At 55.1% G+C, this 27,994-nt stretch overlaps 2 protein-coding genes across 2 annotated transcripts; both read left to right on the top strand.

The window, feature by feature from the left end:
• Positions 1-27: 27 nt before the first annotated feature.
• On the top strand, positions 28-7,058 carry rsp17 (radial spoke protein 17). The gene is made up of 14 exons (XM_002951677.1): positions 28-265; positions 354-431; positions 509-583; positions 898-1,101; positions 1,131-1,163; positions 1,524-1,670; positions 2,021-2,158; positions 2,369-2,431; positions 2,948-3,670; positions 4,141-4,635; positions 4,846-5,003; positions 5,223-5,379; positions 5,708-5,953; positions 6,335-7,058. Exons 1-14 carry the CDS (start codon positions 152-154, stop codon positions 6,470-6,472), a joined length of 2,769 nt encoding a protein of 922 aa, XP_002951723.1. The 5' UTR covers positions 28-151; the 3' UTR covers positions 6,473-7,058.
• Positions 7,059-8,221: 1,163 nt separating this feature from the next.
• On the top strand, positions 8,222-27,994 carry VOLCADRAFT_92352 (uncharacterized protein; the record flags this gene model as incomplete). The annotated part of the gene is made up of 20 exons (XM_002951678.1): positions 8,222-8,261; positions 8,684-8,958; positions 9,069-9,661; positions 9,998-10,049; positions 10,611-13,439; positions 13,633-14,152; positions 14,363-14,472; positions 14,785-17,292; positions 17,582-18,112; positions 18,621-18,800; positions 19,107-19,343; positions 19,719-20,441; positions 20,767-20,936; positions 21,154-21,871; positions 22,127-22,800; positions 23,187-23,503; positions 23,967-24,322; positions 24,524-24,687; positions 24,907-25,753; positions 25,979-27,994. The coding sequence occupies 20 exons, from the start codon at positions 8,222-8,224 to the stop codon at positions 27,992-27,994; spliced, it is 13,860 nt and encodes a 4,619-aa protein (XP_002951724.1).

Here is a 27,994-nt window from a genome sequence, read left to right on the forward strand (position 1 = left end):
CGAATATTTTAAAGGGGAAACGTGTTGTGTAACATTTATACCTGCCAGTCTTGCGCCGTTTCCTTCGCTGGCCCTGAAATGCACTGAGCTGGTATCCAACGAAGCGGGCTTAGCCTTTACATTATTGATCTGGCATAAGGAGCCTGATTCTATGGCATCTGCTTCGCAAGATGCGGCGAAGGCGCGCCCTGCGGCTACTCATGGTAAATCCAGCGGTCCTTATGGAACATTTCGACCTGCAACGGCGCCTCCAAGCCGGGCAAAGGTATAATTCTACAATATACATTCCTTCGGCTATACTCGAGCTGCCAAGTCGTGCGTCGACTAAGAGTCACTGTCCGTTACCTGCGCAGGGCTCCGAACCTTTGGTGGACGATCCTCGACATGCTGAGGACTCCCCTATGCCCTGGCTTCGATATTTCTTTCCAAAGGTGTGTTGCCCTGAAAGGAGAGTGTTCCCCACGAAGTAGTGCATTCCATGAAAACTAGTGTGCATCCCAAAACGCAGGACTTCGACCTGCGAGAGGGCGAGCCCGTCGAACCATATTACCAGTTCTTTGATGTTATGCTTCAGCCGCTCCAGGTGCGCGAGGCACGTCATTTGCCCTGTTGGCCAGGGAGCGAAGGGGAAGCCGAGTTCTTGTAACGGGCCCCCTTAAGTGAAGTGCACAGCCCCACTGCATCGTAAGCCCACGGCTGACGCTTTCGCGCCAATCCTTTTGCAACTTGTCGTAAGTTTTGACTGTGTTATGTGCTATCTGCTATAGCACTCATCCGCGGGTCATAGCGTGGGGGTTCTGGAACATCAATTTTCCACCTTACACTTGGGTCCTTATACCAGGGTGTCAAGTTGTGCACCCTGTCGCGGGCGCCTGTTCGGTGGCCTGTCTTCTGCAGGAGGATACCTCTATACCTCCCCCCGAATGGGCGCCAAATGCGTACTTCCAGCTCAGCTTTACGCAGCTTCATGTTCCTAAGGATATGGTGCTCGCCACGCGCATCCCTAAAATGCCACCACCACCTTGCGGATCGATTGACCTTATGCGGGATAACTCGCCCCTCCTGAAACCGGGGAATGAGAAACTGATGGCCGACATCCTGGTATGTGTCATTCCCGTATCTTCGCACAGGAGAGGACGGTTTTATGTGTGCGGGCTCCGCCAGTGAGGGCGGAATGCGGCCACCCAGACTGGTTTTTAAAGCACAGATCACTCCTGCGGGGCCCGCATCGGGGGCCCGCATCGGCTCGTCCACTGCTTAGCCTATGTAAGAAATGATGACATTGCTGGTGCCCTGCAACATCCCTTAGTGCAGTCTCCGGTGGCTACTTAGTACACAATTGAACCCCATTTCCTTGTCCCGAAGTGGGTTCGTTGCCGTCGGCCGTGGAGGTTTTGCTTACGATAGCATATGCCTGGTGGTCGCTAAAACTCCCACTCCATCTCAGCCACCGCCTTGTCTGCTGTATTTATTCCTGAAGCCCCACGAACCCTTGCGTCCGCCTGTTCATCGGCACATCGCAGGCCTTTTGCCGTAGCGTGACGACCTTTCGCGCGCGGACCTGGAAGGACGCCATGCCATTGGTGGACCTGTTGCGCGGTGTGTTGCTTCATCTTCTAAACCATTATACCCTGGGAGCAGTGCTGCTTAAGGAGCAGGCGAAAAAAGACGTGAGTACGGCCTTGCGCTTGTGTCTTGTGGTTTTGTCGGGAAATCTGGACCATGTTGAAAAGAGATATCAAAGTCCATGGGCCTCCACTCAAGCTGCTTGGTTGTAGTCAGATACAACCCGTGGTGTATTGCACACGGGATGTGCACACAACCTTGCTTTTGAGTTGGTGAGCACCGCCTTGGGGCGGCAGGATGCAGGTGCTTGTTTGCTGAAGGCCATGATTGGGAGGGTGATCATATTGGGATACTAAATCCATAAGCTATTACGGGTCCTGGCCCGGGCGGCTCTACGCGCGCAATCTGACGGGCAGTTTACTTCCCCACTGTACTGTGGCTTTGCTTTGCAAAGGCGGAGGCTGCCCTGGCTTCGGAAAAGAATGCTCTCAAGGCATGGTACGCAAAGCAGCTCGAGGAGAACATGTCGAAGGCGCGTGCAGAATACGAGGAGAAGTTGGAGGCCCAGAAGGAGCAGCTTCGCATGACACTGGTGAGGTGTCCCCGGGCGGTCTGATGAGCCTATCACTTGCGAGAGGGCTTCCCGTGTTTTCGGTCTCCATGCAAGATTGCACTATCCTGAGCAAGGAGCCTAGAGGAAACGAGGTAATCTCTCCTAGAGTATATGCCAAGACGGCTGAAGGTTCGGAGGCAGGCTCGGGCAATGCTGCTACTGTTCGTGTTCCCCGATTGCGGTGTGCAGGCGGAGGACCTGACCCTCCAGCTGAGAGCAGAGCGCGAGGAGAAGAATCAGCTGCGCCAGCAGGTGTGTGTGTGTGTGTGTGTGTTACATGGTCGTTGGGCGCGTTCCCCATACCTGCAAACGCCCAATACGAGCCGAGGGCTCAAGGGCTGCCAGATCGCCTATAAGCACTGTCCTACCTTGCACTTCAGACAAAGCAAGTGGTAAAGGAGACTAACGACCAAAGAGTTGATGTGGGTCCACATACGTTCCAGCATCCTTGCCAGACGTTCAGGTTCCCACTTCATAGCGTCCTTCATATGCTCAAAGCGTGGAAAATCCATATCAGATCCAGCAGGCATTTGTATTGAATGTGCGCCTGTGACACGTTTTACATGGTGGGGTGAACATCATAGCCACCATCTGCGGCCTCGCCAGTTCAGCCCGTGCATGTCATATGTGCACGTCAAGCCTATCTAGGGCATCTCTGGTCCTCCAAGAAGCTCCTCACGTTGCATCCTTTTCTCCTTAAGTTGATGTATTAAGAGGGACCGCGGTTTCATAATTATTACATGCCCATTACACCTCTCGCCGTCGCAGGCCCAGCAACTGGAGGCGCAACTGCGGAAGCTGCAGGAAGCGAGCTCTACGCTACAGCGTCAAATAGAGCACGGCCAGCAGCAAATTGATCTTGAGGCGCGACGACGGCAGGAAGCGCTATCTGCCCGAGATGCGCAAATCTCCGCCCTTCACGAGCAGCAAGCCAGCCTTCGACGCCGCCTTTCGGCAGCGCAGGCGGCGGTAGTCGATGCCCTCAATGCCAAGACCAAGGAAGACGCGATGAACGTTGCCATCACGGCATTGTCGGGATCTCTGCCCAAGGGTACCGCGGTCTACGTGGCGGAACTGCGCACGGCAGCAGACGTGGAGAACGATGACCCAGCGGCTCCCTTGGTCGCACAGGTAGCGGCGGCCGTCACAACCGATGAAGATGGCGAAAGTGAGGGCGCCCCGGCGTCGCTACCGCGCGCTCTGCAGATCATGCGCGATGTGACGCCAGGCTTCATGACAAGCCCGCTGGCCGCCGTGGTGGGTGGCGCCGCGGCGGCAGCAGGCGTGAAGCCCAGCAGCAGCTCCCGTCCGCCGTCGGCGGTGTTGGTAGCGGCGCTGTCAGAGATTAAAGAGACGTTGGTGTTCAAGTACATCAAGGCTTCCCATGGCCAGGAATTTATGCTAGGCCAGAAGCTGGCATATGGGTCGGGTGTCTCATGGCGGTTGGTGGAGCGCGGCGTGGAGCTGCATGTGCCGGACGTGTCGCAACAGGTACGCGGCTAAGGCCTTGAGGACGGTGTTGTAATCCTTTGAATCAGTGAACAGATATATGTTTACGGTCACGAATTTCAGAGTGTTGCGGTGACTGCATGGGAAGCCGGTAATATCAAGCGACATGTAGCGGAAAAGCACTTACACAGCGCCAAGACCTACAGGCGGTAGGCCAGACCTTCGGTGCCATGCCGCTGTGCACTTGCAGCTACACTTATTGGCAACGTGCAGGCGGCTTATGGGGATTGTTGCTGGCTATAATAGCTGTGCATGTTCTGTACCGATGGGTTTTCGTATATATGTATGGATAACCGATGCTGGCATCGCGTATCTCTTGGTAGCCGAATACAGTCAGCCGCACACCTTGAACATCTTCGTAACCGTGTTACCGTGCAGGCTGTTATGGCTCTCCACCTGCTAATCCTGTGCCACCTCGCCAATGTCCCACCCCCGTACGCCCCTGCTTGTAGCCCGGCGTGTGGTTCTTCCGGACGCTGGACAAGCCTAAGGGCGGAGCTTACTTAGCTGCACCCATTGTGGGTAACAGCGGCGAGGTCATGGGGATGCTGTGCGCGGATACCATATGCGCGGCGGAAGCCGAGGCCGAGGCCGCCGCGGCGGCGGCAGGCGCGACAGTAGGAAGCCCAGCTGGAGACGCTGCGGCATCTGCCGCGTCCGCCTCCGCCGTCAGCGACATGGCGTTTGTGCGTGGGCTGGCGGCTGCCATAGGAGCTCGTGCCCGAAGGGATGCCGATGCATACGCGGAGGCAATGCTCGCAATGGCGCTGGAGGGCGATGATAGTGTCGTCCCAGAGCCGCCGCCGGCGCCTCTTGACCCGCAGCAGTTTGTACCGGGTGAAGGCATCAGCGGTGGGCTTAAGCTGTTTTCAGAGGCGCTCGCCATGCTGCGGCGGCTCACTGATGAGGAGCTGGAGGCCCTTTGCAACTTGGACTCGCCCGACGACGTGAGTGCGGTGGCATCCGCCGCAAAGGGGTTTTGTGACCTTGTTTGGATCAGTTTCGCACTGGATATGACACCGTCCCCTGCTACAAAGCGACCTCTGCCGCCGGTCGGTGTTTGAGTATTTGTTTTGAATATTTGTTTGTCCGCTCTTTCCGTTGCTTGACGTATGCATCCGTTGTGAGACAACCCCTGGTGGACAATGTTCCTGCAGGTTACGCTGGCAGTTATAAAGTCCATTTTAGCTGCTGTGGGCGAAGTGGGTGCGGACGATTGGTCTCATGCCAGGGCGCACATCAACCGGGAACTGCTTGAGCGGCTGGTGTCGCTGGACCCGCAGCAGGCCTGGGCGGAATGGCAGGCGCTGTGCAAGTGAGCGCACGTGCGAAGGCCAGGGGCTGTGCATTTGATTTAAGCGCTGAGGTCATCCGTGCTGTAATACTTGTCCTCTATGGCCGGACTTACACCATGCTCAAATTTTACTTAGAAGCAGGTTTTCCATGCAAATGGACATACCTTCACTATATATGCACATCTTCCCTCAGCACTCGCATAATGCATGCGAGGATGTCCATCCGTCCATATCTGCAGGGCCTTTACGCCCCTCAACGAGCTCTCCGCTTCCTCCCTGGATGCGGTGTCCATCGCTGCGGACGAGGATGCCACGGACCCATCTACCCGCGCAAGTATGGCGCTGGCGCGCTGGGCTGCCAGTGTGCGCATCGTGTCGGCCGCCAGGGCGATGCAGGTAATTGGAGATGGGTATAAAGGGCCTACTTTGCGAGGCTTGCGGCAGTATCGTTTCGTCGCGCCCTAGTTCCTGAATAGGGCAGCATAAGGGGCCAGCCACTGTTAATAACAAGGTAGGGCCGCGCTTAACATGTTGCGATCGATTCAGTTAGTGTGGATGATGCAAGGTGCAAGACAGCGGCCCTGTAGGTCACCCTACCCCTGTTGGCCAAGAGAGATGATGGCCCAGGTGTGAAACCCTGAGTGGCACGTGCACGCTTTCCACCTCTAGCTCCACCCTTTCCAAAACCTTCTATCACTAATGGATATTGCCCTTTCTCATGTAGAGCCTCCTAGAAGCAAAGCTTCAGCAAGCCAATCAGGCTCTCATGAAGACTTTCAGCGGCGACGGCTGTCATGCGCTCAACGAGCTGCGTTCGTACCGCGTGCCGCCACCGTTGACGTTCGGTGTGCTACAGTGCGTGCTGATGCTCTCCGGTAACGATGAGGAGGATTGCCGCAATTGGGCGCGCATGCGTACGCTCTGTACTCAGCGGCTTATCAAACGGCTGGTAACGTTACGGCCAGTGCAGGTGGGCACAGGGTTCCGGGTGCATTGGTGCTGTTCCAGACGGGTTTAGATGGAGTGGTTTCGCTCGAAATTTGTGTAACCAGGCTGTAGGCTTGAGAAGACGGACCAAATTAAGGGTGAGAACATGGGAGTTGCCCATGTGTATCGAGGTCCGTGGATGCACCCTGCTATGTGGTCATGCCCATCAAGTGTAGCCGTGTCAATATGGTGTCATGCATAACGCGCATTTCCGGATGCACTGCTGAGCTGCAAGCAGACAGCTTTGGAGAGCCTTTGAAAGAGCGTTCCCGGCTGGAACGCGCGCTTCCAGAAGTTTCAGCTTTTCTTCGCAATGCTCCTGTTCTAATTATTTGTCTATTCCACTCTTTGGCCGTGCCTGAAGGTGCCTCGTCGTGTCTTCAAAGCCGTGAGGCGATTGGTGGGTGACCTGGTGGAGAGCGAAGTCAAGCAAGAGAGCGTGGCCACTTTCAGCCTCTACCGCTGGCTGAGCGATTTCACACGGCTTGCGTCAGTAGCATAGACGAGCTGCAGCTGGGGTTGAAGTTATAAAAGGGCTACCGGGGAAAGTTAACGGTATGAAGTGATTTAGTTGGAAACCATCTACGTCGCGCTTACTGGAGGGCATTCTCAAAGACCGTCTTAACCGCATGGTGGCAAGTTGCTCGGGCATGTGGGGCGCTTAGGGTAGGGTAAGCTTGACATGTATACCGTCGTTTCCCGCTGATGGACGTGCGGAATACTGAAGGTCGAGGTGTTCGACGTTTGTCAACAGCGCTCCTGGCGTAGCATGCGAGTATTGCAGGATTGAGGCTAGATTTTGACGTCGTTTAAGGGCAGGGGGCTGTGTGAGTTCTGTAGCCATTGTGGAAAAACAGCACTATTGCGTGACCTTGCGAACAGTTGCCGGGTTTGCTATTCATCGTGGATTTTACTTATAGGCGCAATTCCTGCCCCTGCTCTGCGAGACAGCTTAGGTTATGGATTGTGGCGAGCCTTCGGTTCTCCCTCCCACATAGTTCCAGATGCATTCTGCGATGGAAGCGGGCCCACCACAATTTCTGTGGCTGCTCCTCGCATGTTCCACGAACTTGGAAGTGAAGACCCCGCGCGTCTCTCAAACGCGAAAGTCGGTGGGTAGGCTGCCGTCAGTTGATGCCGCGCGGAAATGCGCCTTATGCTGCTGAAAGGCGGGTCATGCAGGAGGGGTTACGTACACAGGGCAGCATCGGGTCACAAATAAGCTTGGCAGGTCCATGATAAAGGTATGGTAAAGTTAACATAGCAGAAATCCTTGCGAACAGGCTTCTTGGCACCGAAGTGTTCCCCGTCTTCCCCTAAAGAAGACGGAGACGTAGGCTCCGTTCGCTTTGTGGGCTTTACAGGAAGGGTGCCGTGACGGCTGCCGGTGTAACTTCGGAGGGAAACCTACACCATAATGCACGTGCAGGGCTATATGCGTGCATGAAGTCCGTACTGTCATTCATCGGTAATGAATTGCTTGGGTTACTCTGCAAGGCTCTGCATTACCAGCACAAGCCGGTACTCGAGAAGGCTGAGCATCCCTGACCAGCGTATCTGTAATCTGGTAATGCATCGCTCCCTGGTAATCGCATCAATTTTAAAAAACCCATCCAACACATACGTTGAGATCCCGTTGCGAAATGTTTACTGACGCAACATGTACAATCTCGGTATTTGTCCTGCCTGTACCGTAAACGCTTTTGGGAGCAGCAATTCAACAGGTCGCTTCGTTTATTGTTATATTACTCAACGTGACGCTGAGAGGAAGGCCGCACATGTCGTATAAGCCAGATTGTCAACCCTTACGCGAGTTAGTTAAAGCAGTTTTACATAACTTAATCCAAGGACAAAACTGTAAGGACTATTTCTCAACCCGATAATAAACAAATTAGACACTATATCATTTAACTAGCGACTTCCATTCTGTTAAGTGACTACGATGAAACAACCTGCCTGTTAAGTGATCCGCAACCATGACAGCGTTTCCGGCAATCCTTTGGGCCGTCACCTTGGCCTTCCTTTCGGTTTCATTGTCCTACCCGGTTATCAACTCAATTAATCCATCTTATGGGAGCATTGCTGGCGGCACAAGGCGAATAAATCATAAGCCGGTTACATGATTGAGGCCATCAATTAACCGCGCGCAATTGTTTGGCCTTGCAGGCTTTCTATTTATGGCAGTGATTTCGGGGACATGTATTCCGACATGGCCGTTGTTTTCGTGGGTCCTTACCCTTGTAGCGTAATTATGCACTTGTCCAGCAGTGAAGTGGTAAGCATCGAAGGCCGTAAGTTGTAACTATGTTATATAGGCGTGTGCTGAGTTAACCGATGAGATTGCTTGGTGTTCGGTATCTTGCCCTTCAGCTGACCTGCGAAACAAGTTCGGGCGTAGCCGGCATATACTTCGTCATGGTCTCCGTAGGCGGAGGAGACCCTGCGAGCTTCTACGGATTTACATATACAGAAAGCTACTCGCCAAGTAGGTGGCTCCTGACGATTTCGTAGCCGTTGTACAGTACCGGTACACGTTAGATATGATGTGCGAGTCTGACATTGAAATGCCTTTTTTAATCTTAGCAACGGTGTGGAACTGCTTTTAGAAACCATCGAGACAGTGACGCTGTGCGCATTGCGCATGAATAAAAATGCACTATCGCCGACGTGTGTCCATCGGATTCCAACCTTTACCAACCTCGCTCGCTTGCAGCTTTCAAGTCGGCTTATCCTTACGCTGGACCCCCTGGCACGGCCGTAAATCTTTACGGCGACACGACGTGGCGGTTGCAGTACTCTGACTGCCCAGCAAAGACGTGGGGCGATATAGACTGCGTGGGGAGCATCACCTTTGGTGACTACCTCTGTCGCCAGGACCCTTCAACGAACGACACAGGAATTACCTTTAAGTATGGCACCCAGCGTTACGGTTCAAACCTGTACATTCTCGGATGCACTTTACCGACACCGGACGCAAATAACAACCAGGTGCGCACGATTCATGGCTGTCTCTGCATAGTCGCTTTACAAATAAAACATATACGCGGGTGCACTCGACAGTAACTGGGCGGGGCCCCCTGAACTTGGCCGTCCCACAGCCTGCAATCGGCACTGCCAACAACTTGAACATCTCAATCCACTTTGAGGCAAGCATGCGCGGAGGCATGCCACGCCCGCTCCGGTACTCCTACCACTACACGACGGACGGGACGCCATACCAGTTCCAGCTGTACCCCGAGGTGACAGGCTTGTCTCCTGCAGTGGGCTCCAACGCGGGTGGCACGCTGCTGCGCATCAGCGGCCGTGGGTTTCCTGACCTTGGCTTGGGTCTTGGCGACACCGCCAACGTCTCCATCTCGGGCGTCCCGTGTTCCGTGGTGAACAGCACGTACGATACGATTTTCTGTGTCACTGGTCCAAAGCCCGCCTATACTTCGCTGGCCTCGATCCCCGCCAATGGCCTGTATCCCGGCATGCGCGGCGTGGAATACGAGTTCTACAACATGACGCAGACCATTAGCTATGGAGATCTGTGGAGGCTGAATAAGACCATCTTGCTGAACAACACGTCTGGCAGCGGCTCTTACCGGACTATCCTCAAAGGCGCAATGGAAAGCATCCATTATGAGACATCAAATCACTGCACCCGCCTCAAGGCATTTTTCGTCGCTCCACGCACATCAACCTACACGTGAGATAGCGGGCATGGTTAGGAAATGGTTTTATGAGCCAGGTGCAACCCTGGCAACCCGCAACAGCAACCCTGGCGCCTCCGGGAATGCGGGTCGGGTGGCGTCCCGGCGCTTATGACGGGTGGCCAGGTTGGAGCCAGCGATCTGTGCACGGGGCCATCCGGTTCAGCTTGTGGTGTAGTGGCATTTTTCGTGCTTCGGGAAGCTTATTCCCTTTTTGGCATTGTAACCTGAATCCCTTGCGCCCATGTGCACTTTTGGAGGTCAAACGGTACTGTTGCCGTCTGCTCGCCCTTCCCTTGTCCCCGTCCCTCACCCGCGGCTCCTTTTTGCAGATTCTACCTGTCAGCTGACGATTATGGCCAGCTGAACGGGACTTTTGTCAACGTAAGCGAGGGTTGCATTGCACACGAAGGCGGGAATGGGGTGGTCAGGGTTACCAGCCATATGGTGGAATGGAATTTGGACGCGGTTTTGGGGACATCACTGCCTCAATTGTGCCTTCGGTCGTGAACAGCTAGCACGCGATTAGGACTTGGGTTGTTTACGCGATCTTGGTATTGAGTATTGGGGGGTTGTTTCCGTGGGGCAATGGGACCTTGTTTGCTGTGAATGTCATTTTATTTCAGTTGGGTTTGGCAGCAAGGTTTGTGGCACACATGAACGGGCCTGATGGGGCTCAGCCACTGGCGTTGGGTGCAGCAAATCCGGTAGGTTATGTGTCCACAGTTCCCCGGTTACACGGCCATCAGATTTCAGTCCGCATAATGAAGAGCTTCTATGTTTCACACGTGTCAGCGCCATTGCCGCATGTTACTGCCCAGTTGCGGTTCCAACTTGCCCTTGCTTCTTGCACAATTTTGTATCATGTTTTTTACTTTTTAAATACATATCCTCTCTGAAAGGGAAACCGCATCCGTTGTTGACCAACCTTGACCCAATTCACAGCAAACTGGAGTTGTTGTGACCAAGACGCTAATCGAGCTCACGTCGTACACGTACCTCGACAACTATGCTATGCGGTCAACCCAGAAGGCGCTGCCACTGGCCCTTATGGCCGACCAGCCTATTTTGTTGGAGACAGCGCATTGCAATGTATGGGGAAGCGGCGCGCTGCAAGTCGCTGTGCGCATGGAGGTGCCTAAGCCCCAGGCGAATTCCATGGTGGAGCGTCAGACAATTACTGTCAGCTCAGTCCTCGTTCCGCGCTCGTTGGCCATCAAGTATCTGTACGGTGCTGGCGCTGGTACGATGGCGTTTACGGTGAACGTAATATCGACCGATAACTCGAAGCTTGACAGCGCTTCCCTTGGCTTGGAGCTCACGTTCAATTGCACGGTCGGGGCCCGGACTGTAGTGCTGCCACTGCTGGCGACTGGTCTGGATATGACCGCTCTGATTGAGGTAGCGTTCGGCGGCAAGTACAGCCTGGGCAGCAATGGCACCAGCTTTGGCGTTTACAAGGCCCGCACTCCGGGGCTGCTCACGGTGCAAATCGGCATTGATGCAGGACGTGCTAGCACACTGGGCTTCACGGTCACTCTAGCGCGGCTCGTGGTGATGCCCGCGCCTGCACCCTACACCTCCGTGTCGTGCGGTGGTGCAGCAAACAACCAAACCGCCCCGACACGCCATCTTCTGGCCGCTACCACGGACGTGAACATTTCTACCGGCGGTATGGTAGTTATCCTCGAGCAGTCGCGGCCCGTTACGGCAGTGATCCCTGGCGGCTTTTTTCAGCTCCGCCTTGCTAACCACGCGGACGCTGTAGTTCTGTCGTATGACACAAATACCACCATCATGTGGTCCGCCATCCGCAACCTGACGTCGTTAGACAATATCGTGGCGATTAACAGCGTGCGACGTGAGGGCGCCTTCCTGGCGCGCGTATGGAATGTGACGTTTGCTATCAGCGCCTTCAACAATGTGCCGGACCTTGTGGTGGAAACCAATGATCGCACCCCTGATGGCGTGGAAATGGGCATGGAAGTGCACATCGCCAACCCGCCTGTAACCGGCACCTTTTGGGTAGCCTTCGGTGAGAATTGTGGTTCCGTGGAGATCGATGTGACGGATGTGTCAGAGGCGATACGCCTCAAGTTAGCCAGCCTACCTGGCATGGCGGCGCCGCAGAGTGTCGTGGTCTCCGGCGGACCAGCCTATGGCTACACGTATACCGTCTACTTTGACCCTATCGGCAACCCCGGCGACCAACCAATGCTTAAGGTGACAGACATTTCCGGCCTCAGTGGCATTGGTACCAACGCCAGCGTGGTTACGGATGAGAATGGTTCCACTGACGCCTTCTACGCGCCCATCCCGACGGAGTTTCTGCGCCTGGCTGTTTCGCAACCCGGGACCATCAACTTGCAAGTCAACGGCGTGCCATCGGCTTGTGCGGATGCAAGCGGCATCTGTGGGTTTTTGTACTCTGATGCTGCCACCCCACGCATCACAGGCGTATCACCAACTAGACTCGCATTCAGCAGCCAGGCGAGCTTGCCCCTTACCATTACTGGTTCTGGTTTCAGCAGTGGCCCCAGTGTGGAGGTCCGAGTGGGCACGGCGCTGTGCAATGTGACATCAGTCACTGCGACCCAGATCACCTGCAACGTCCCAGACACGGCGCCTGCTGGCGTCCGGCTTGTTTCAGTGAACGTGGCTGGCCTGGGGTTCGCGGACGGCGCTCCAAATGTCACACTGGAGACGCTCTACGTGACGGGCTCTGCACCCTCGCCGGCCGTACTGTCCTCCGCGGGCATATCGGTGCTGAACTTCACAGGCAAGGGTTTCGACTACGTTGATTGCGCGAACAATAAGTTCAGTATTGCCAACGTGTCATGCGGTGTCGTCGCCTGCGGCGCACATTTCCTCACGGTGGCCTATCACGGCAACGGCAACGCTGACGTGGCATCTGCTAGTGTCACTGCGGAAGTGTATGAAGATAGTTCCATGATTGACTGGGATATACCGCCGAGCGTCCAAGTCCAGATTTCCCAATCTGCTTCATCCATCAGCGGCCTCTCTCCTGCTCACATGCCTGGCTGTGGGGGCGTGATTACATTGTCTCTAACGGGAACAACTGCCAGCCAGGTGACGTCGGTGTTCATGGTGCCTTTCATCTCCTCCTTGCTTAACTATACCGAGGCGTCGGCAGCTTACAAGGCCCGCGTGGCATGCACTGACGTCACAGCAGGCAGCTCAGGCACCTTGACCTGCACAAGCCCGGCCTTGCGCAGTGGCCGCTACCACACCCTTGCTGTTCTCTCCTCGGGCTTGCAGCTATTGTCGACCGATACCATCCTTTTCGAGCTCTTCATCACCAGCGTCTCACCCAATCTGGGAAGCATTGGTGGCGGCACCCTCGTAACCATCACAGGTTCGGGTTTCAGTCCACTAGTTGCGGCCAACGCTGTATTCATGGCAGTACCCGTGTCCAGCACTTTCCTCAACGGGATCATCGAGTGTGTGACGGAGTCGGTTACAACTACGACACTCACATGCAGAACCCTCCCCAGCATGGCTGCTAACGCCGATGCGGATGACCCGAGGGCTACCAAAGTCATGCCTGTCGCCACGCAGCCGAGGCTCGTGTCGGTTGTGATTTGCGACCCTGGCTATAACACAACAATCCTGAGGGGCTACTGCTGGTCACTACCCGAGACACCACGTGCTAACTGCGCGGCAAGCGACGCCTCACTATGCAGCTTTGGGTACGTTGGTGGTGCGTTGGGTTACGTTCATTGCTTGTCACCCGGCAATTTTTTGCTGTCCCAGGTGGGTTATGAGTTAGAGGTAGTAACTCTGGTCTGCATCTTGCGCATGGCCTGATCCATGACAAGAACGGGGGGCTGTGCTTCATCTCTTGCTAGTGCCACAAGGGTATTGCCACTGCGGCTTGAATTTGTATGTGGTAAATGTCCGCAATGCGCCCTCCAGGTATGCGACCGACCTCACGCCTTACGTCCAGGCTATCTCACCCAGCCGCGGTTACTACGGTCACAGCGTCAATTTAGGTGGAACGTACATGGATGATGTTATAAATGTGCAATTCCTTCAGGACAATGTCGTCAAAGGACTGGGAAGCAGAGTGTCTGCTGGGTACAGTGGCGTGACGTGTCTCGTGCCCGACCTGCTCCCCGGTGTTTACAAGGTTTTATTGCTGAAGGCCAATGGCGAGATGTCCGTGGACCCGTATAAAATCGGTATATTCACGTACCATGCGGTCATCGCGGGCTTGGAGAACGACGTCGGGTCTCTAACGGGGGGGCTGCAGTTGGGCATTACGGTTGGTGGTGCAGGCCTGGCGGAGAGCGCCGGCGACAATCAGGTCACAATCGCAGGCTTGACGTGCCCAATTTTATCCAAGGAGAACCGCACGCACCTCACATGTCAGGCGCCGGGCATAAATGGTTACGTGTATGCCGAGTACTGGAACCTAGGCTACAACACAAACTCAATGCCGGACATCATCAGCTTTACAGATCCTCGTGAGTAGTGGATGTGTCAGTCCCTATGCGAGTGTTTTGCTCTCCTCTTCGCTCTGATCACTTGCATAGCGAAGCCTTCTTTTTTCCAAGGCGGAAAATAAGTGGCCTGGCGTGGCGTTGCCAGCAGTTCTGCTCATTTCCGCTGTTCTATGCATGGAAGACTCGGGAGCTGATGTACTTGCTAACATGTGATCGGTCTACCTCCCACAGTCGTCGCACGCCTGGAGAAGGGGTTGGATCTCGCGTGGAATGGCAGCTCCCCGGTCCCAGGCACCATTCAGTCGGACTACTTCGCGGCCCGCTTCACTTTTTACTATCAGGTTTGTGGTAAATGAAACCCTTTTTTATAAGAGACATGCTGTCCGCCCTGAACCAAAGTAATGCTTTGTGTATGTATCCTGTGCACTACCACGTGGTAGTGCGGACTAGTCACGTCTCTTGAGCATAGCGGCACTGCTGCGAATCTCAGGTATATCTCATGCTCGGCATCCAAATATTTTCTGAGTAGCAAGGTCTCCAGACTTGCACGATTGTCCTTAAGGCAGTTCTTAGGACCAAATGGTACTTTGTGCATAGCGTAGCCTTTTTATTTGTCCTGAGCGTCGCATTTTCATTCCCTTTCGCTGCCACAGATAGCCCAAACGGAGAATGTGACGTTCCGATTGGATTCAGACGACGAGTCCCGCCTGTACGTGGACGAGCAGCTGATCGGCTCTTGCTGGAATAACCTTAACGTGTCCTTGGCGGCCGGGGTGCACAAGATTGTCACCACGTTCGTCGAGTACTCGGGCTGGGCAACAGTGAAGTTACGAGTGATGCTCACCCGGGCTGATGGCACAATGGGACCACTGTCTACTGTGGAATGGCAGAAGGTCACGCCTGTGCCACCTGGCGAAGCTTTGCCGGTGGAGCTAACGGTCAGTGGAGTGTCCTCGGACAAGTGGTGCCCCACTTCAACCAAGATTCTGCAGCTTCCAGGCCAGCCAGCACTGTCGTGGGAACCTCCGCAGGTTACGGTGCCTTATGGGACTTGCGGCTACATTTACTCTACGTACCGAACGCCGTCACTGTCGATATTGAGCGGGATCACGTACAGTGGCATCATGCAGCCCACCTTTAACAGCACCAACACAACCTTGAGCATCTTTGGCAATTTCCTGACGGACCCAAGCCTACCCGCCGCGTCCCAGATCAGCGTCACTCTGGCCAACCGGCTGTGCAGCATTGTTGGTGTCGCACCGGTGACGGTCAACGGCACCAACACAACCAATATCAACTGCACGGCGCCCGCCTTGCCGGCTGGGCAGTGGCCTGTTAGCATTATGGTTGAGGGCCTGGGTCTTACACGCCCCACAGCGACAGCTGCGACGGACTTGCCAATCGTGACCTATACGGTCAGGGTTCTTAATTACACCTTCAACAACCCCAACTCCAAGTGCTATTTCTCCCTGTTTGGTGGCGGCACCTTCAACATCACCGGGTATGGGTTTGTGAAGGACTTGGTCGATACGACACTTCAAGTCAACATGACGGCTGCTTGGGAAACCGTCTTTTGTGGCTCAGGCTTTTCGAACTCGCCACCGTGCCAGGCTGTCAACTCGTCACGCCTGAATCTTGTGCCGCTGGCAAGCGACGGCTTCACTGCATCATTTGGGCTGACACGCTTCAAGGTGCCTAATCCTGAAGCCTTTGCCGGTAACAACAGTATCAGCGGAGTCAACTTGCGGTATAAGCCGCGGGTGTATTACACGAGCAACGGCACATACGCTGCGACTGCGGGCGCTGAGCTCCTCTACTTTTGTGGTGGCCGCACGCCCGCCCTGTCTGGCGTGACGCCGTTATCTGCACCACCCGACGCTGGTGCAACCCTGTCGCTGACCTGGTACTTATCGGGAGTTGGCACGCTAAACAACATTATCACGGCACCGGCTGCCAAGAACGGCGCCAGCAATGCCACGGTTGAGTTTGAGGTCGGGCCGACGGTGCTTCCCTGCCGCAACCCAGTTGTCACGGATTTCAACATCACCAGCACCACCTATCGCGAGGCGATTTCCTGCACCATGCCTGCTTACATGCCGGCCGCGACGTATACGCTATGGCTGTGCATCCAGCCTTTTGGCTGCGGTCTTTTGCCTGCTTACACTGTACCCCTGACCATCACTGCTATGTCTGCAACTACTGGCGGGAGTGCTGGTGGTATTACCGTGGTCATTACCGGCAAGGGGTTCGATACCAACACCACGCTTGTATCGGTGCGCTTTGGCAACAGCACATGCAAGGTTATCAGCAGCGCCACTACATCGCTGACCTGCGTTACCGGTCCCCTGGACACCAAGCCAGTGAGCCCAGTGACGTGGCCGTTGTCAATTACGCCCACTGCCGGCACCAACGAGACCACCCTGTCGAGCTTCACTTTCACTTTTGACCCAGCCCTAGAGTCGACAGTGAGCGGCATTGTCCCGGCGCGCGGCTCCACTGAAGGTGGCACACCCGTCACTATTACGGGCGCAGACTTCCGTACCGGCGTGAGCACCACTGTCAGCATTGGCGATGTCGCTTGCCAGTCGGTTGTGGTCGTCAACAGCACCGCCATCACCTGCACTACCGGTAAGCCGCCCAACAGCATCCTTCGAGTTCCGCTGCCGGTGACGGTGCTGCAGCAGGGCCGTGGCTATGCACGCAGCTCGGCTCAGTACCAGTACATCGACGTGTGGAGCCGCAACAGCACGTGGGGTGGTGGACCCCTGCCCGGCTACGAGGACTCGGTCGTAATTCCAGCTGGCGTGACGGTCCTCCTGGATATCAGCCCGCCGAAACTTTATGTGATTGTCTTGGAAGGCAACCTAGTTTTTGATGATACCAAGGACTACATTAACCTGCAGGCTCACTACATCATTGTTAAGGGGGGCAATTTCACCATTGGTAGCGCAGAGAAGCCCTACCCCGGCCGCGCCAACATCACCATGCATGGCATGCCTAATAGCCTGGATCTGCCGCAGTATGGCGCCAAAGCGCTGGGTGTCCGGACCGGCATCGTGTCATGGTATGGACAGCCCAAGATCCCGCATTACACCAAGCTGAGCCAGACGGCAAACCCAGGAGATACCAGCATTGTCGTCAACGGAGCCATAAATTGGCAGGTACGGCAAGTCGAGGGATAATTGATGAAATACGCCAGGCTTGGGGCACCGGCATTGTTAGCTTGAACCTGAGCTTGGTGATGTCGGTTGGGTAAGGGATTCTGCACGGATGGTTCCCTGTTGCCTATGGCCTTGAAGTTGGCGTCTTTCCTTTGCTCTTGACTCTCAGGAGTAACTGACGATGTGAAAACCTTATGGATACGGCGCTTTGCTGAGCAGTCATCTAGCGCCGTCGTGTTTCCACGTGTTTGCATTCTCGTCGCGTCTGGCTGTTACCACTTCCCTTCAGGTTGGCGACCGCATCGTCATCGCCAGCAGCAGCTTCTTGCCTTATGAGGTGGACGAGTCAACCATCACAGCCCTGGATAACACGACTGTTCCCAGCTGCACCGTCATTTCCTTGGATGTGCCGCTGAAGTATACACACATTGGCGAAATTCATAGCCAGGAAGATGTTGCAAGGCCTCTGGACATGCGCGCTGAGGTGGCGGTGCTCACACGCAACATCGTGTTGCAGGGGGATTACACTAGTGCCAAGTATCAGTACGGTGTGCAAGTGATGGTGAATACGCCGTCCTACCTACCTAAGGGCGTGGTGCGTTTTGACAACATTGAGATCACGCAGTCCGGCCAGGCTTTCCGCCTGGGACGCTACTCCATGCACTGGCACCTCATGGGAGACATGGCATGGCAGACATGGGTTCGTGGCTGCGCTATCCACCACACATACAACCGTGCTATCACCGTGCACGGCACGCACCGCGCCATCATCCAGAACGTCACGGCGTACCATACCATGGGGCACACGTTCTTCCTGGAGGTGAGCTGCGGGTTTAAATGACAATGTTTAAGATACACTCTTAATCGGAACAAACCTCATGTTGGGCCTGCTTGCAGCTCCACATATCGCTTCCACATTAGCTTGATCGTTTTTATTAGTTTTAACATATGGCTTGACAAATTAGAGGAATTCATGGTTATCAGAGAGTTATTTCTCGTATTTTATGTGATTAAGTTCGCTTTTATTCCAGAAGGAAGTATCTTGATAAACTGCGGTTATAGTCTCAAGTACTACAGGTCTATGCCCAGAGTGCTTAACCCATGTTACTAAGACTATAAATGCACATATATCAGAACCCGAACGTATCGAGCTTATAAAAGCTGTGGTTGGGAATACTCTGATCGCTCATAACATGCGACACATGTTATAACTGGAGGCCCATGCACTAGTGTGCGCATAGTCAGGGAATTTCGTCGATTGCAGTGCTCGCACAGCGCTTGATGGGACCGTTTTCCCAATGCCCGCGGAACTTCTGGCCCCACTGTAGGACGGTATCGAGTCGAGCAACCTGATTGAAGGCACCTTGGCTATTTACGTTAGAGTGTCGGATGCGCTACTTAACACGGACACGACACCAGGCGCCTTTTGGATCACTAATCCCAACAACACCGTGCGTAACAATGTGGCCGTCGGCTCCCATGGCTACGGCTTCTGGTATCGCATGCTGGTGGGTTGGCGCTTTCGGGGTCGAGTGTTTTGTGGGAGGAAACGGCAGAATGCAATATATTCAATCTGCGGTAATTGAGACCTGGCAGCCCGCATGCGAGATTTTAGGGAATACAAGATGGTTGCTGCTGCACATCGTTTCCATCTTGCTGCTGTCTTTCTGCGTCTGGGAGATGTTCCAGTTGCTGTTGGCTGCTGCTGCGTTTGGTTTGGTGAAGTACCTTGGCGCCGGTCAATTCATGTCAACAAACGTGTCCAGAAAACCATCCCCGCCCGCCCGCTTCTTGAACTTGCCCGGTGCCCGTAGGACTACCCCGACGGCCCTTCTGCAACTACGACCATCTGCCCCAAGTTCACGCCTCTATTGGAGTTCACCAACAACACCGCCCACTCGAACCAGTTTTATGGACTGCGTATCCACCCAGAGTTCTACCCGCGTAACGTACCCTGCACGGGCTTTAGCGGCATTTTCCAGCAGGTTCCCGCGGTATTTAATGGGCTTGTGGCCTACAAAAATGGTGTCAAAGGCGTCGTGGCTGGGCAGGTTAGCAAGGCGGAGGGGTTGGGGCTTCGGCTTTATCTTTCCTTCTGCCGCCCGAACCTTTGACGCGGGGATGCCTGCTGCCGCCACGCATGGGGGTTGTAACATAGAAGCAACGTGGTCGGATTAACTTGTGCTTCTAAGGCGCCGCCGTCGGAAGCCTCCACAGCACGGTTCACGATGGCACGGGTCTGTGTTGCTGATTGCAAAGCCTTTTGCTTTGCGTAACGGTGCCTCTATGGGGCCGCCACAGCCGGAGGCATCCGTCCACTTCCACAATGCCACCTTACCAAGCCATGCTGACTTGATGTTTCTTCAGATTCCGGTGGCTTGAAACCTGCTCCCGTGCCCTTGTCCGCGCTGTTCTCATGCTTGAAGGTGGGCCTTGTCCAGTTCGTCAACATGGTACTGGGCGATAACGGCGGCGGCCCCAAGCAGCATTCAATTAGCGGCAAGGACAACGGCGCCTCCATGGAGATTTCATGGGTGGTGGACGACCGCAATCGCTACGACGTTAAGCTCGCCGAGATGGCAGGCTTTCAAAACTGCACCATTTACGCGCAAACCAGCACGGGCATGCAAGGCACAGCAGGCCAGTGGCCATCCAGCCGCCGTATTACGGCCATCATCTCGCAGAGTCCCGTGCAGGGCGATTCCAAGCATTCTGCTCTTATGAGTATGATTAACATGACGTACGTGGATTTCACCGCCGACAAACCTGGCTTTTCGGTGTTGGAGGCGTGTGGCAAATGCAAAACCTACCAGGGTGGTGCTACCACCTTCACCGCTAATACAACCTTCATACAGAGCGATGGCACCAAGCCAGTGCTATCGTTATGGAGCTGGGGCCACCAAGGCATTTTCCTTGACACGGATGGAACCATGCTTAACGCCAAATCGCTGCCTGATTCACTGTTGCCCGACCCGTTTGGTAATTGGACGCTGGGTCCCGGCGCCACCTGGCACTCTGCCGTTGAGAACGATTTGTTTGACCCCAAGGAGTGTGTCTATGTGCGGGACATGTTTACGAGCAACAACGGAGCATATTGCAGCCCCGCTTTGACATTCCGCCGCGTTATGCTTCATAACCACGGCCCAGAGGTGGGTCCCAGACGTGTCATGGGCTTTTGTAAATCGGTGTGAATTGGAGGGCAAGCAAAGCTTGACAGACCTACAGCTCGATTCTTTGAGGCAGGGTTGCGGCTGGGAGGAAAAGGGACCTAAGCACCTTATGGGGTGCGTTTGTGTTCCAGGTTCTCCACTTTGCGTTGGCCCAGCTGTCAACCGTCAGCGACGATATATCGCTAAATGGGCCGCAATCTTCATACGCATGCCTGGGGTTTCACTGCCACTCGGCCACGTATTTCCATCGCCTGTTCCGTGTTTGACGCCATATTTATCGTCCCTTTTTGCCTTTGCCCTTCAGGCGCTTAAGTATAAGAACCTGAACGTAGTGTCGCTGGCCACCAACCGCACCTCGGTCGTGCATTTCTCGGGTTACAATGAGGACGGCTACCAGTTCACCACCGCCACCAACCGTAATTATTGGCTTACCTGGGACATGGTGTTATACCGCTTGGACCCCGAATATTACCAGTAAGTTAACTTCTCGGCATCTACCAGTAAGGAAAGGGGTCAGAGGACGTGCAAGGGAAATGCGGGTTCGTTTGCTGTGTTTTGTAGCCTCGGGTAATTGTTACCAAAAATATGTAGGGCAGACTGCTAAGGCGAGGGATCCAAGACTGGAGCCCACACGCCCACCACCATTGCCCTCCTTCCATTATCAGATGTCTGCGTAATTCCTCTTTTCCAGGCTGCACAAGATGGACCTTATGAATGGCTCGGACTTTGTGTATTATAGCAGCAAGTATATCCAGGTCAAGGACCACTTCACTGTCAACAACGCCCTGAGCAACCGCACTGCGGTTCCTCTTGCTCTGCCCAACACAACTCATGGTGACTCCTTTTACAACAAGACCTTCAACCAGAATTCTTGGTGGTGGAGCAATCGCACCTATAACGACACCAAATTTACTATTTTTCTTAATGGCCGTATTGACGGTGGTCTTTACGTCCAGTCCTATACGTGCCCCGACACGGGGTGCACCGATTTGCCAGAGGTCGTCGTGGACGTCCGCGACGGCACATTGTACTGGTCTAACACGAGCACCTGGAACACGAGCGCCGTGAACAACTTCCGCAAACCAGTAGCTGGCGACAATGTGACCATTCCGTACGGCTGGGACCTGGTCATTGACGAGTCACCACCGCCGCTGCTGGCGCTGACCGTTCAGGGCAACTTACGCTTTGACACCACGCGGGACATCAACCTGACCGCTACCTATATTATTGTCATGGGCCAGGGTGTGCTGAGCGCTGGCAGCGCCACGGAGCCGCACCCCGCCAAGGCCACTATTCGGCTGAAGGGTGCTCGCGACACACCCGACTATGGCATTGATAATAACCTTAACTTGGGCTCCAAGGTGCTGGCAGCTCTTTCAGGAGGCACAATCAACCTGTACGGCCGACAGGTATGTGCAGAGAACTCGCTTAGTGGATGGGTACATTGTGATGTGCCGTGTTGGGGTTCCCTCTCCAAGCCAATCGCGGCCTTGCTGGTTTGACCTATCGTGGTGCATACAACACAGAAGTTGTGACGATGTGGGTGGGGGTGGCGCATCAGTTGCAACGTGACATGTCTCAATCCTGTCCGTATCCGTGTGCCTCACCCTTAATTTTCTAAAACCCTTTGCGAATCATAACTCTTTGCGAATCATAATCTATAGGTGGCAAAGCGCTGGCTCCGTCTCGGCAGCCGTGCCTCACCCGGGGACATCACCATCACCATGTCGGACCCCAATCACGGCTGGAGTGTCGGTGATAAGATCCTGATCAGCTCCACCTCATTCAGCTGGAAGCAGAGTGAGATCCGCACAATTGCCAGCGTCCTCAAGAACGGCTCCCAGCTGCTGCTGGACTCGCCGCTGGCCCACCCCCATGGGGCGCGGGTCAAAGCTTATCCCGGCGGCCCCACCGTGGATATGCGCGCGGAGGTTGGCCTGGTCTCTTCCAACGTCCTCATTACTGCGGATGATGGCGAGAGTACCCACTCGTACAATGGAGAAATGTTCGGTGCACGCGTAGTGGTTTCGGGCAACTCCACAGGCCGCTTTGACAACATCGCCATGGAGTACTGTGGCCAAGGCGGCCTCTCAAACCGTTCGTGCATCTTCTATGACCGGATGGCTTCCGTAAAGTTATTTAACAAAGACAACATCACCAACACAACATCACAGGTTACGGTCCCGAACCCCAGCTTCCTGAAGAACAGTGCATTGGTTTGGGGCATGCAGTCCAACGTGCGTATCGGTGGCGAACCAGAGCAAGCAGACCCTGTCAGTATCACCAACAACGTCATGTATGAAGCCCTCGACATTCATAGCGTGGAGGTTTACACCACGTAAGTGTGTTTGTTGCCTTTTTTATGGCGCTCCGGAAACTACGGGCAGGTTGTTTGGGCGCCTGCCAATGAGCCGGCGTCCGCTGCCTGCCTATTGGGCCGTTCCGCAACGGCGCTTCCGACTCATACGTCACTCGCTGCGCAAGGGGGTGTGCGCCGGGTCACCACTTCGGACTGAAGGTCTCGTTCCTTCCGTATTGCCCCCGACGGGGATGACGTTGGTGATACTAACAGGGTATGGGCATGGGCTTAGTTGCAAGTTTACGCTTTCTGTATGCCCACGACCACGCGCTGTGTGCCGTGAAGCTAGCACCGCACGAACTAGAGACCCAGACCGAACCGAGTAAATGAACCATTGCATATGTAATCAAACCCCACGGAAACAGGCAAAATATCATCCGCGGGAACTTGGTAATCGGCACGATCAAGGACATGTCGGGCAAGAGCGTGTTTGACATCGCCATGCCATCGTCCTTCTTCATTTCGAACGCTTCGAACTGGGTAACGGACAACGTGGCCGCCGGGGCGGAGCGCTATGGCTACACGTACTTCGGCATCCCGTGCGGCGCCAATTTCACGACTGGGGTGTTCCGCAACAACACCGCTCACGGTTGCCTGGCGGGCCTATGGCTGCAAGCCAGCAGCGACTCGAGCCGCGAGGGTTGCACGGTTTTGCGCAACTTCACCACGTACATGAATTGGGGTGAGTTCGCAACTCCGAGGTGTGCATGCAGTGTTGCATCGTTCTGGTAAAGTTCAGTCGCACCTAATGACTGGTGGTTGCCAGCCTTTGGCTTGGGTATCAGCAGGCGGTACTTCGAACTCGTCCCGATTTGTTTAGCTATTGGGCGCTGCTGCTCTTTTTATGTAATGCACCTTGGGGTGTAATGCACACACTCACATACATAATTACACCATTTTGCTGGAATACTTCGGTAAAGTTTCTCCTGTGTAATCGCCCGCGATTCAGATCGTCAAAATCACACAATAACCTGATGGCGGTTTTCAGCAAATCGGCACCTGTTTTTCCTGTCTTAAGGATCTTGGCCGTGGCGGCCTTCAGGAAGGCCGTGTCGCCGGAAAGGAGTCCCACCCTTGTTTTGGCCCTATTTGTGAGTTCACATAACCTTCATCGCATCCCACACCACCCATGTGATGCTGCACAGACTTTGGCATCATCTCGACGCGCGGCATCACCACGAATGTTGTACTGGAAGACGTCAACGTCCTGGACAACAAGCACGCAGGGATCCACCTGATGTATAAGGGTGGCCTGACCGATAATGGCGCCATGTGGTGGTATGGTGGCCTTATTGCGGGTCAGTCGAGCGACGACGTCTGCTCCGTCTGCACCACATTGTCGGATCCCGGCTGCCACCCTAAGATGTCCATCCAGTCGTTCAACCAGTATGAGCCCTTCTCGCCAGCGGTGGGCCTGCAGGCGTCACAATTTGCGATTAATTTCTACGATGGGCCTGAGAAGAAGCCGTGGGATAAGGCGAAGAGCTACGCCATTGTGCATGTAAGTTCGTACAAAAGCTCTAGAATTCGTTTGTTTCTGCCATCTGTCCACCTAGTGAAGCTCACCAAGTGACGCTCATCCTCAAAGTTGCCGTATTGAACTGCTCTGGTGCTTCTATTCCTCCCCGAAATACCCGGTAAATAGCAACTGCTCCAGCCGCTAATCACAAACGCAACTGTATTTATGGGTTGTGAACTGCAGGGCATGTTCAACATCACAGGTGTCACACTGGCGGACTTCCTGGGCCCCGGGGGATGTGGTGGCGCGCAGACGGGGACGTATGCCCTGGCCAACCAGCCCAAGGCCCCGGAGACGTTCTATCCACACTTCTTTTCCAACATGAATGTCGTGAATGTGACCAAAGGGTACGTGGCCCGGACGCCAAATGCACGACACGTTTTGCGTGGGGAAACGTTAAGATTTTAGGTAACGTGATAACGTTTTAAGATAACGTGAATACGCGTAGTTATCGGTTTGCAATGCTGTTCAATGTGGACGCAGCATCTCGTTTCTAATTGTCCCAGTTCAATAAAGATATACAATCTGAGAAATTTTCACTGCCGTTGTCTGTCCGGTACTTTCAGGCCCAGCCAGGGCATGTTCTATCACACCGGACCTGATCCCGGTTGGCGTGGCGAGCTCTGCGGTGAGGCGAACTACACGCGCGAGGATGGTAGTGTGATTATGCTCACCTGCGCCGGTCCCAACCACGTTCATTGGCGCGACCTGGATGGTTCGCTTTTGGGAGATGTGGGCAGCGTGTCCGGCTACTTCCAAGACGGCCCGCGTGTTTTCCCCATGGAGCAGGGCACGCCCGTTGTACCGGGGCCATGCACATATGATCCCATACTCAGGTCGTACGGCTGCGTCCAGGGCTCATCCTCGTTCTTATTGGATGCTCCCATGAAGCCTAAGCCCATACCGGCTGACGGAATTTGGGGTGATCCACAGTATTTTGTGCTCGAGAGCCGTGACAAAGACAGCGAGGATCGCAACTTTGGCCCTGTATTCTTCAACGTGTCTGGATCAATCGACCTGGTGACGGTGCAGATGGATCACGGCTGCTGCTTTACATACAAGTGCCAGAAACGTCTGTCGACCTTTGCTACTTACGTACCCAGCGGCCAGACAGTGTACATTAACTTCACAGGCACGCCTTCGCAAATCTTCCGTCTATGGCTCCCGTACGCTGATCCGGACAAGGAAATTGTCGTGGTAATCAATTACCTTTACACTATGAACCGTCGCTTTGTGGTCCTGCCGGGTGGCGTGTCTAACGTTACGGGTCGCATCCCGCCCGAGGCATCAGCGCCCACGATTGGCGACGGGAAGGGCCACGGCGCGTACTACTGGGACCAGTTTAACACGCTCATGCATGTAAAGATGACGGGCGGCAAGCATCTGGAAATCCGGACAGAGAATGCGGTGCAGGTGCGTACAACTCTTTACCAGCGGACCGAGATGGCTGGCATTAGGAAGGGAAGAAGATCCTTCTCCTTGGATAGAGTCCAGGCTTTGTCAGCATGACATGCATCTCAGTTGAAGTCATGGAAGTGCTGAATTCCTCCTTGCTACCACTTAGGCATACGGTTAAAGCACTTCCCATTTCCTCATCCACGTGATTCAATCCCACCTCTGAACCCCTCTCCCTTGCAGATCTCCCAATCGTTCGCGCTCACGGTGGACCAGTTTTATGATATCAAGGAGTTGTTCCTGAAGAACCTTGCCTACGCCATGAACATTTCGATGGACCGTATCTATATTGTGAAGGTGGTGCCGGGCACGGTCACCGCTACCATTGCTATAGCGCCTGCGGTGCAGGATGTTTCTGAGCTCACTATTGCCGATGCCCTCGACGCGGGTGACCCACTTCCGACAGTGCTGCCGCCCGCCGAGCCACCTGTAGTCCTGACTGACGAGGACAAGATAAATCTGGCCTCCATGGGTGACAATGCACCGCAGAATTTAACATGGAGCACCCTGCTCGTGTTGCGGCAACTGTGGGCGCTGTTTGACACGTACACATCGGTGGTAAATTCAGTCGCTCAAGGCACCCCCGGTTTGGAAGGGGTTGTGCTGGGAGCGCCGACGGCGTACATACCGAGTCTTGAAACGCTAGAGCAAATGTTTCCGAACACAACAATACCGTCTTCTACTCCTAGTTCCCCGCCGCCTTCATCGCCGAGCCAGGGTGAAGTAATTCCCGTCGAAAATAGTGGCAATGCAGGAAGCACAGGTAGTAATACAGGCAGTAACACTGGCAGCACTGGTGGCAGTGGCGCGGGCGCGGGTTCGAATAATGGCGACGACAAAGCTGGGATGATCGCTGGAGCTGTTCTCGGCGGCGTCTTCGGTGCCTGCCTAATTGCAGGTGCCGTGATGTTTGCCATTATTGCGGCGCAACGCCGCAAGGCCAAGCGCCTGCGGCCCGTATCTCCGGCGCGCAGTACAGGTGCACAACCGGAAAGTGCCGCGCTCCCTGAGTTGCCCCCACGCCGCAACTCAAGCCAGGGCGGCGGCAGCCAGAGCGGCGTACGTGAGGCTTTTACAGCAGGCCATTCCACCGGTCCAGGCGCCGTCTCGGAGCGCGAGCGGCGGCCCACAGTCTCGGCGGAACTGGACGCCGAGCGCCCCATGTCGGCGCGGGCAGTGGCACACATTTCAGCATTAAATGCACCATTACCGTCTGCTGGTTCAGCGACATGCTCTCTCGCTGCAGGATATGTAGCGCCATCAGAGCCGGAGGTCATTCGGCCATTGGTTTCGGCAAACAAACAGCCCCACACCAGCTCACCCGTGGTGCTGCCGACGTTCCCACAACTAGGATCGCCGAAGACTGCAAACACGGCCGGAGATGGGAAGCCTGACCGTCGCTCTTCTATGGGCGAATCGGTGACTAAGACGCCGGCGGAGCTGCAGCGCCTTGACAGCCTGACGCGAAACTCAGCGCCTCACAAATGGGAGAGCGACATGGCTCCGCCGGTGGTCATGGGCCGTTTGTCGCAAAGCATCACAGCCGTTCGACCCGCTAGTGGGGCCCACCCCGGCAGCGGCCTCCCCGAGACTTCACCGTTGGACAGTTCCCGAACCAACGCAGCCCGGCCGGGCAGCGCCCGTCCCGGATTTACATTATTGGTATCGGATGTTGAGCCATCGGGCGTAACTATAGCGGCAGAGCAGGCTATGCCATTTGAAGCGGATACACAGGTGGTTGCCGGCATGGAGACCCCGGTCGTGCGTGCACTGGAGACCCAGGAGTCATGGCGCCCCAAGTCTCGCGCAGCAACCGGCTCGCGCCCTCCCAGCGGAGGTGTCCCCCACGCTGCTGCACCAGAGGACCAGGCCCCAGTCCAGGGCGTCGGAGGCAGCACAGCGGACCTGTCGCCCGGCTTCCCAATCTCACCACCGCAGGAGGTATACCGCCGTACATCGTCCCCGCGTCAGCCGACTATGATGCTGCCGGGTGGTATGATGGAGTTTTCAGCATCGCCATCACTACTGCGCAGTGAGGTAGCCGCGATGATTGTGGCTGCAGGGAGCAACCAAGGCTTGGACAGTGTTGCGGCCGCAGTAATGCAGGAGGATCAGCAGCAGGGCAGCCCCCATGCTGCCCGCACCCCGGCGGGGTTGCGGAGCGATAGCATGCGCTGGCAGGGCGGAGAGCAAAGCTGA

This window comes from Volvox carteri (genome assembly GCF_000143455.1).
Source record: "Volvox carteri f. nagariensis unplaced genomic scaffold VOLCAscaffold_25, whole genome shotgun sequence".
NCBI classification, from domain to species: domain Eukaryota; kingdom Viridiplantae; phylum Chlorophyta; class Chlorophyceae; order Chlamydomonadales; family Volvocaceae; genus Volvox; species Volvox carteri.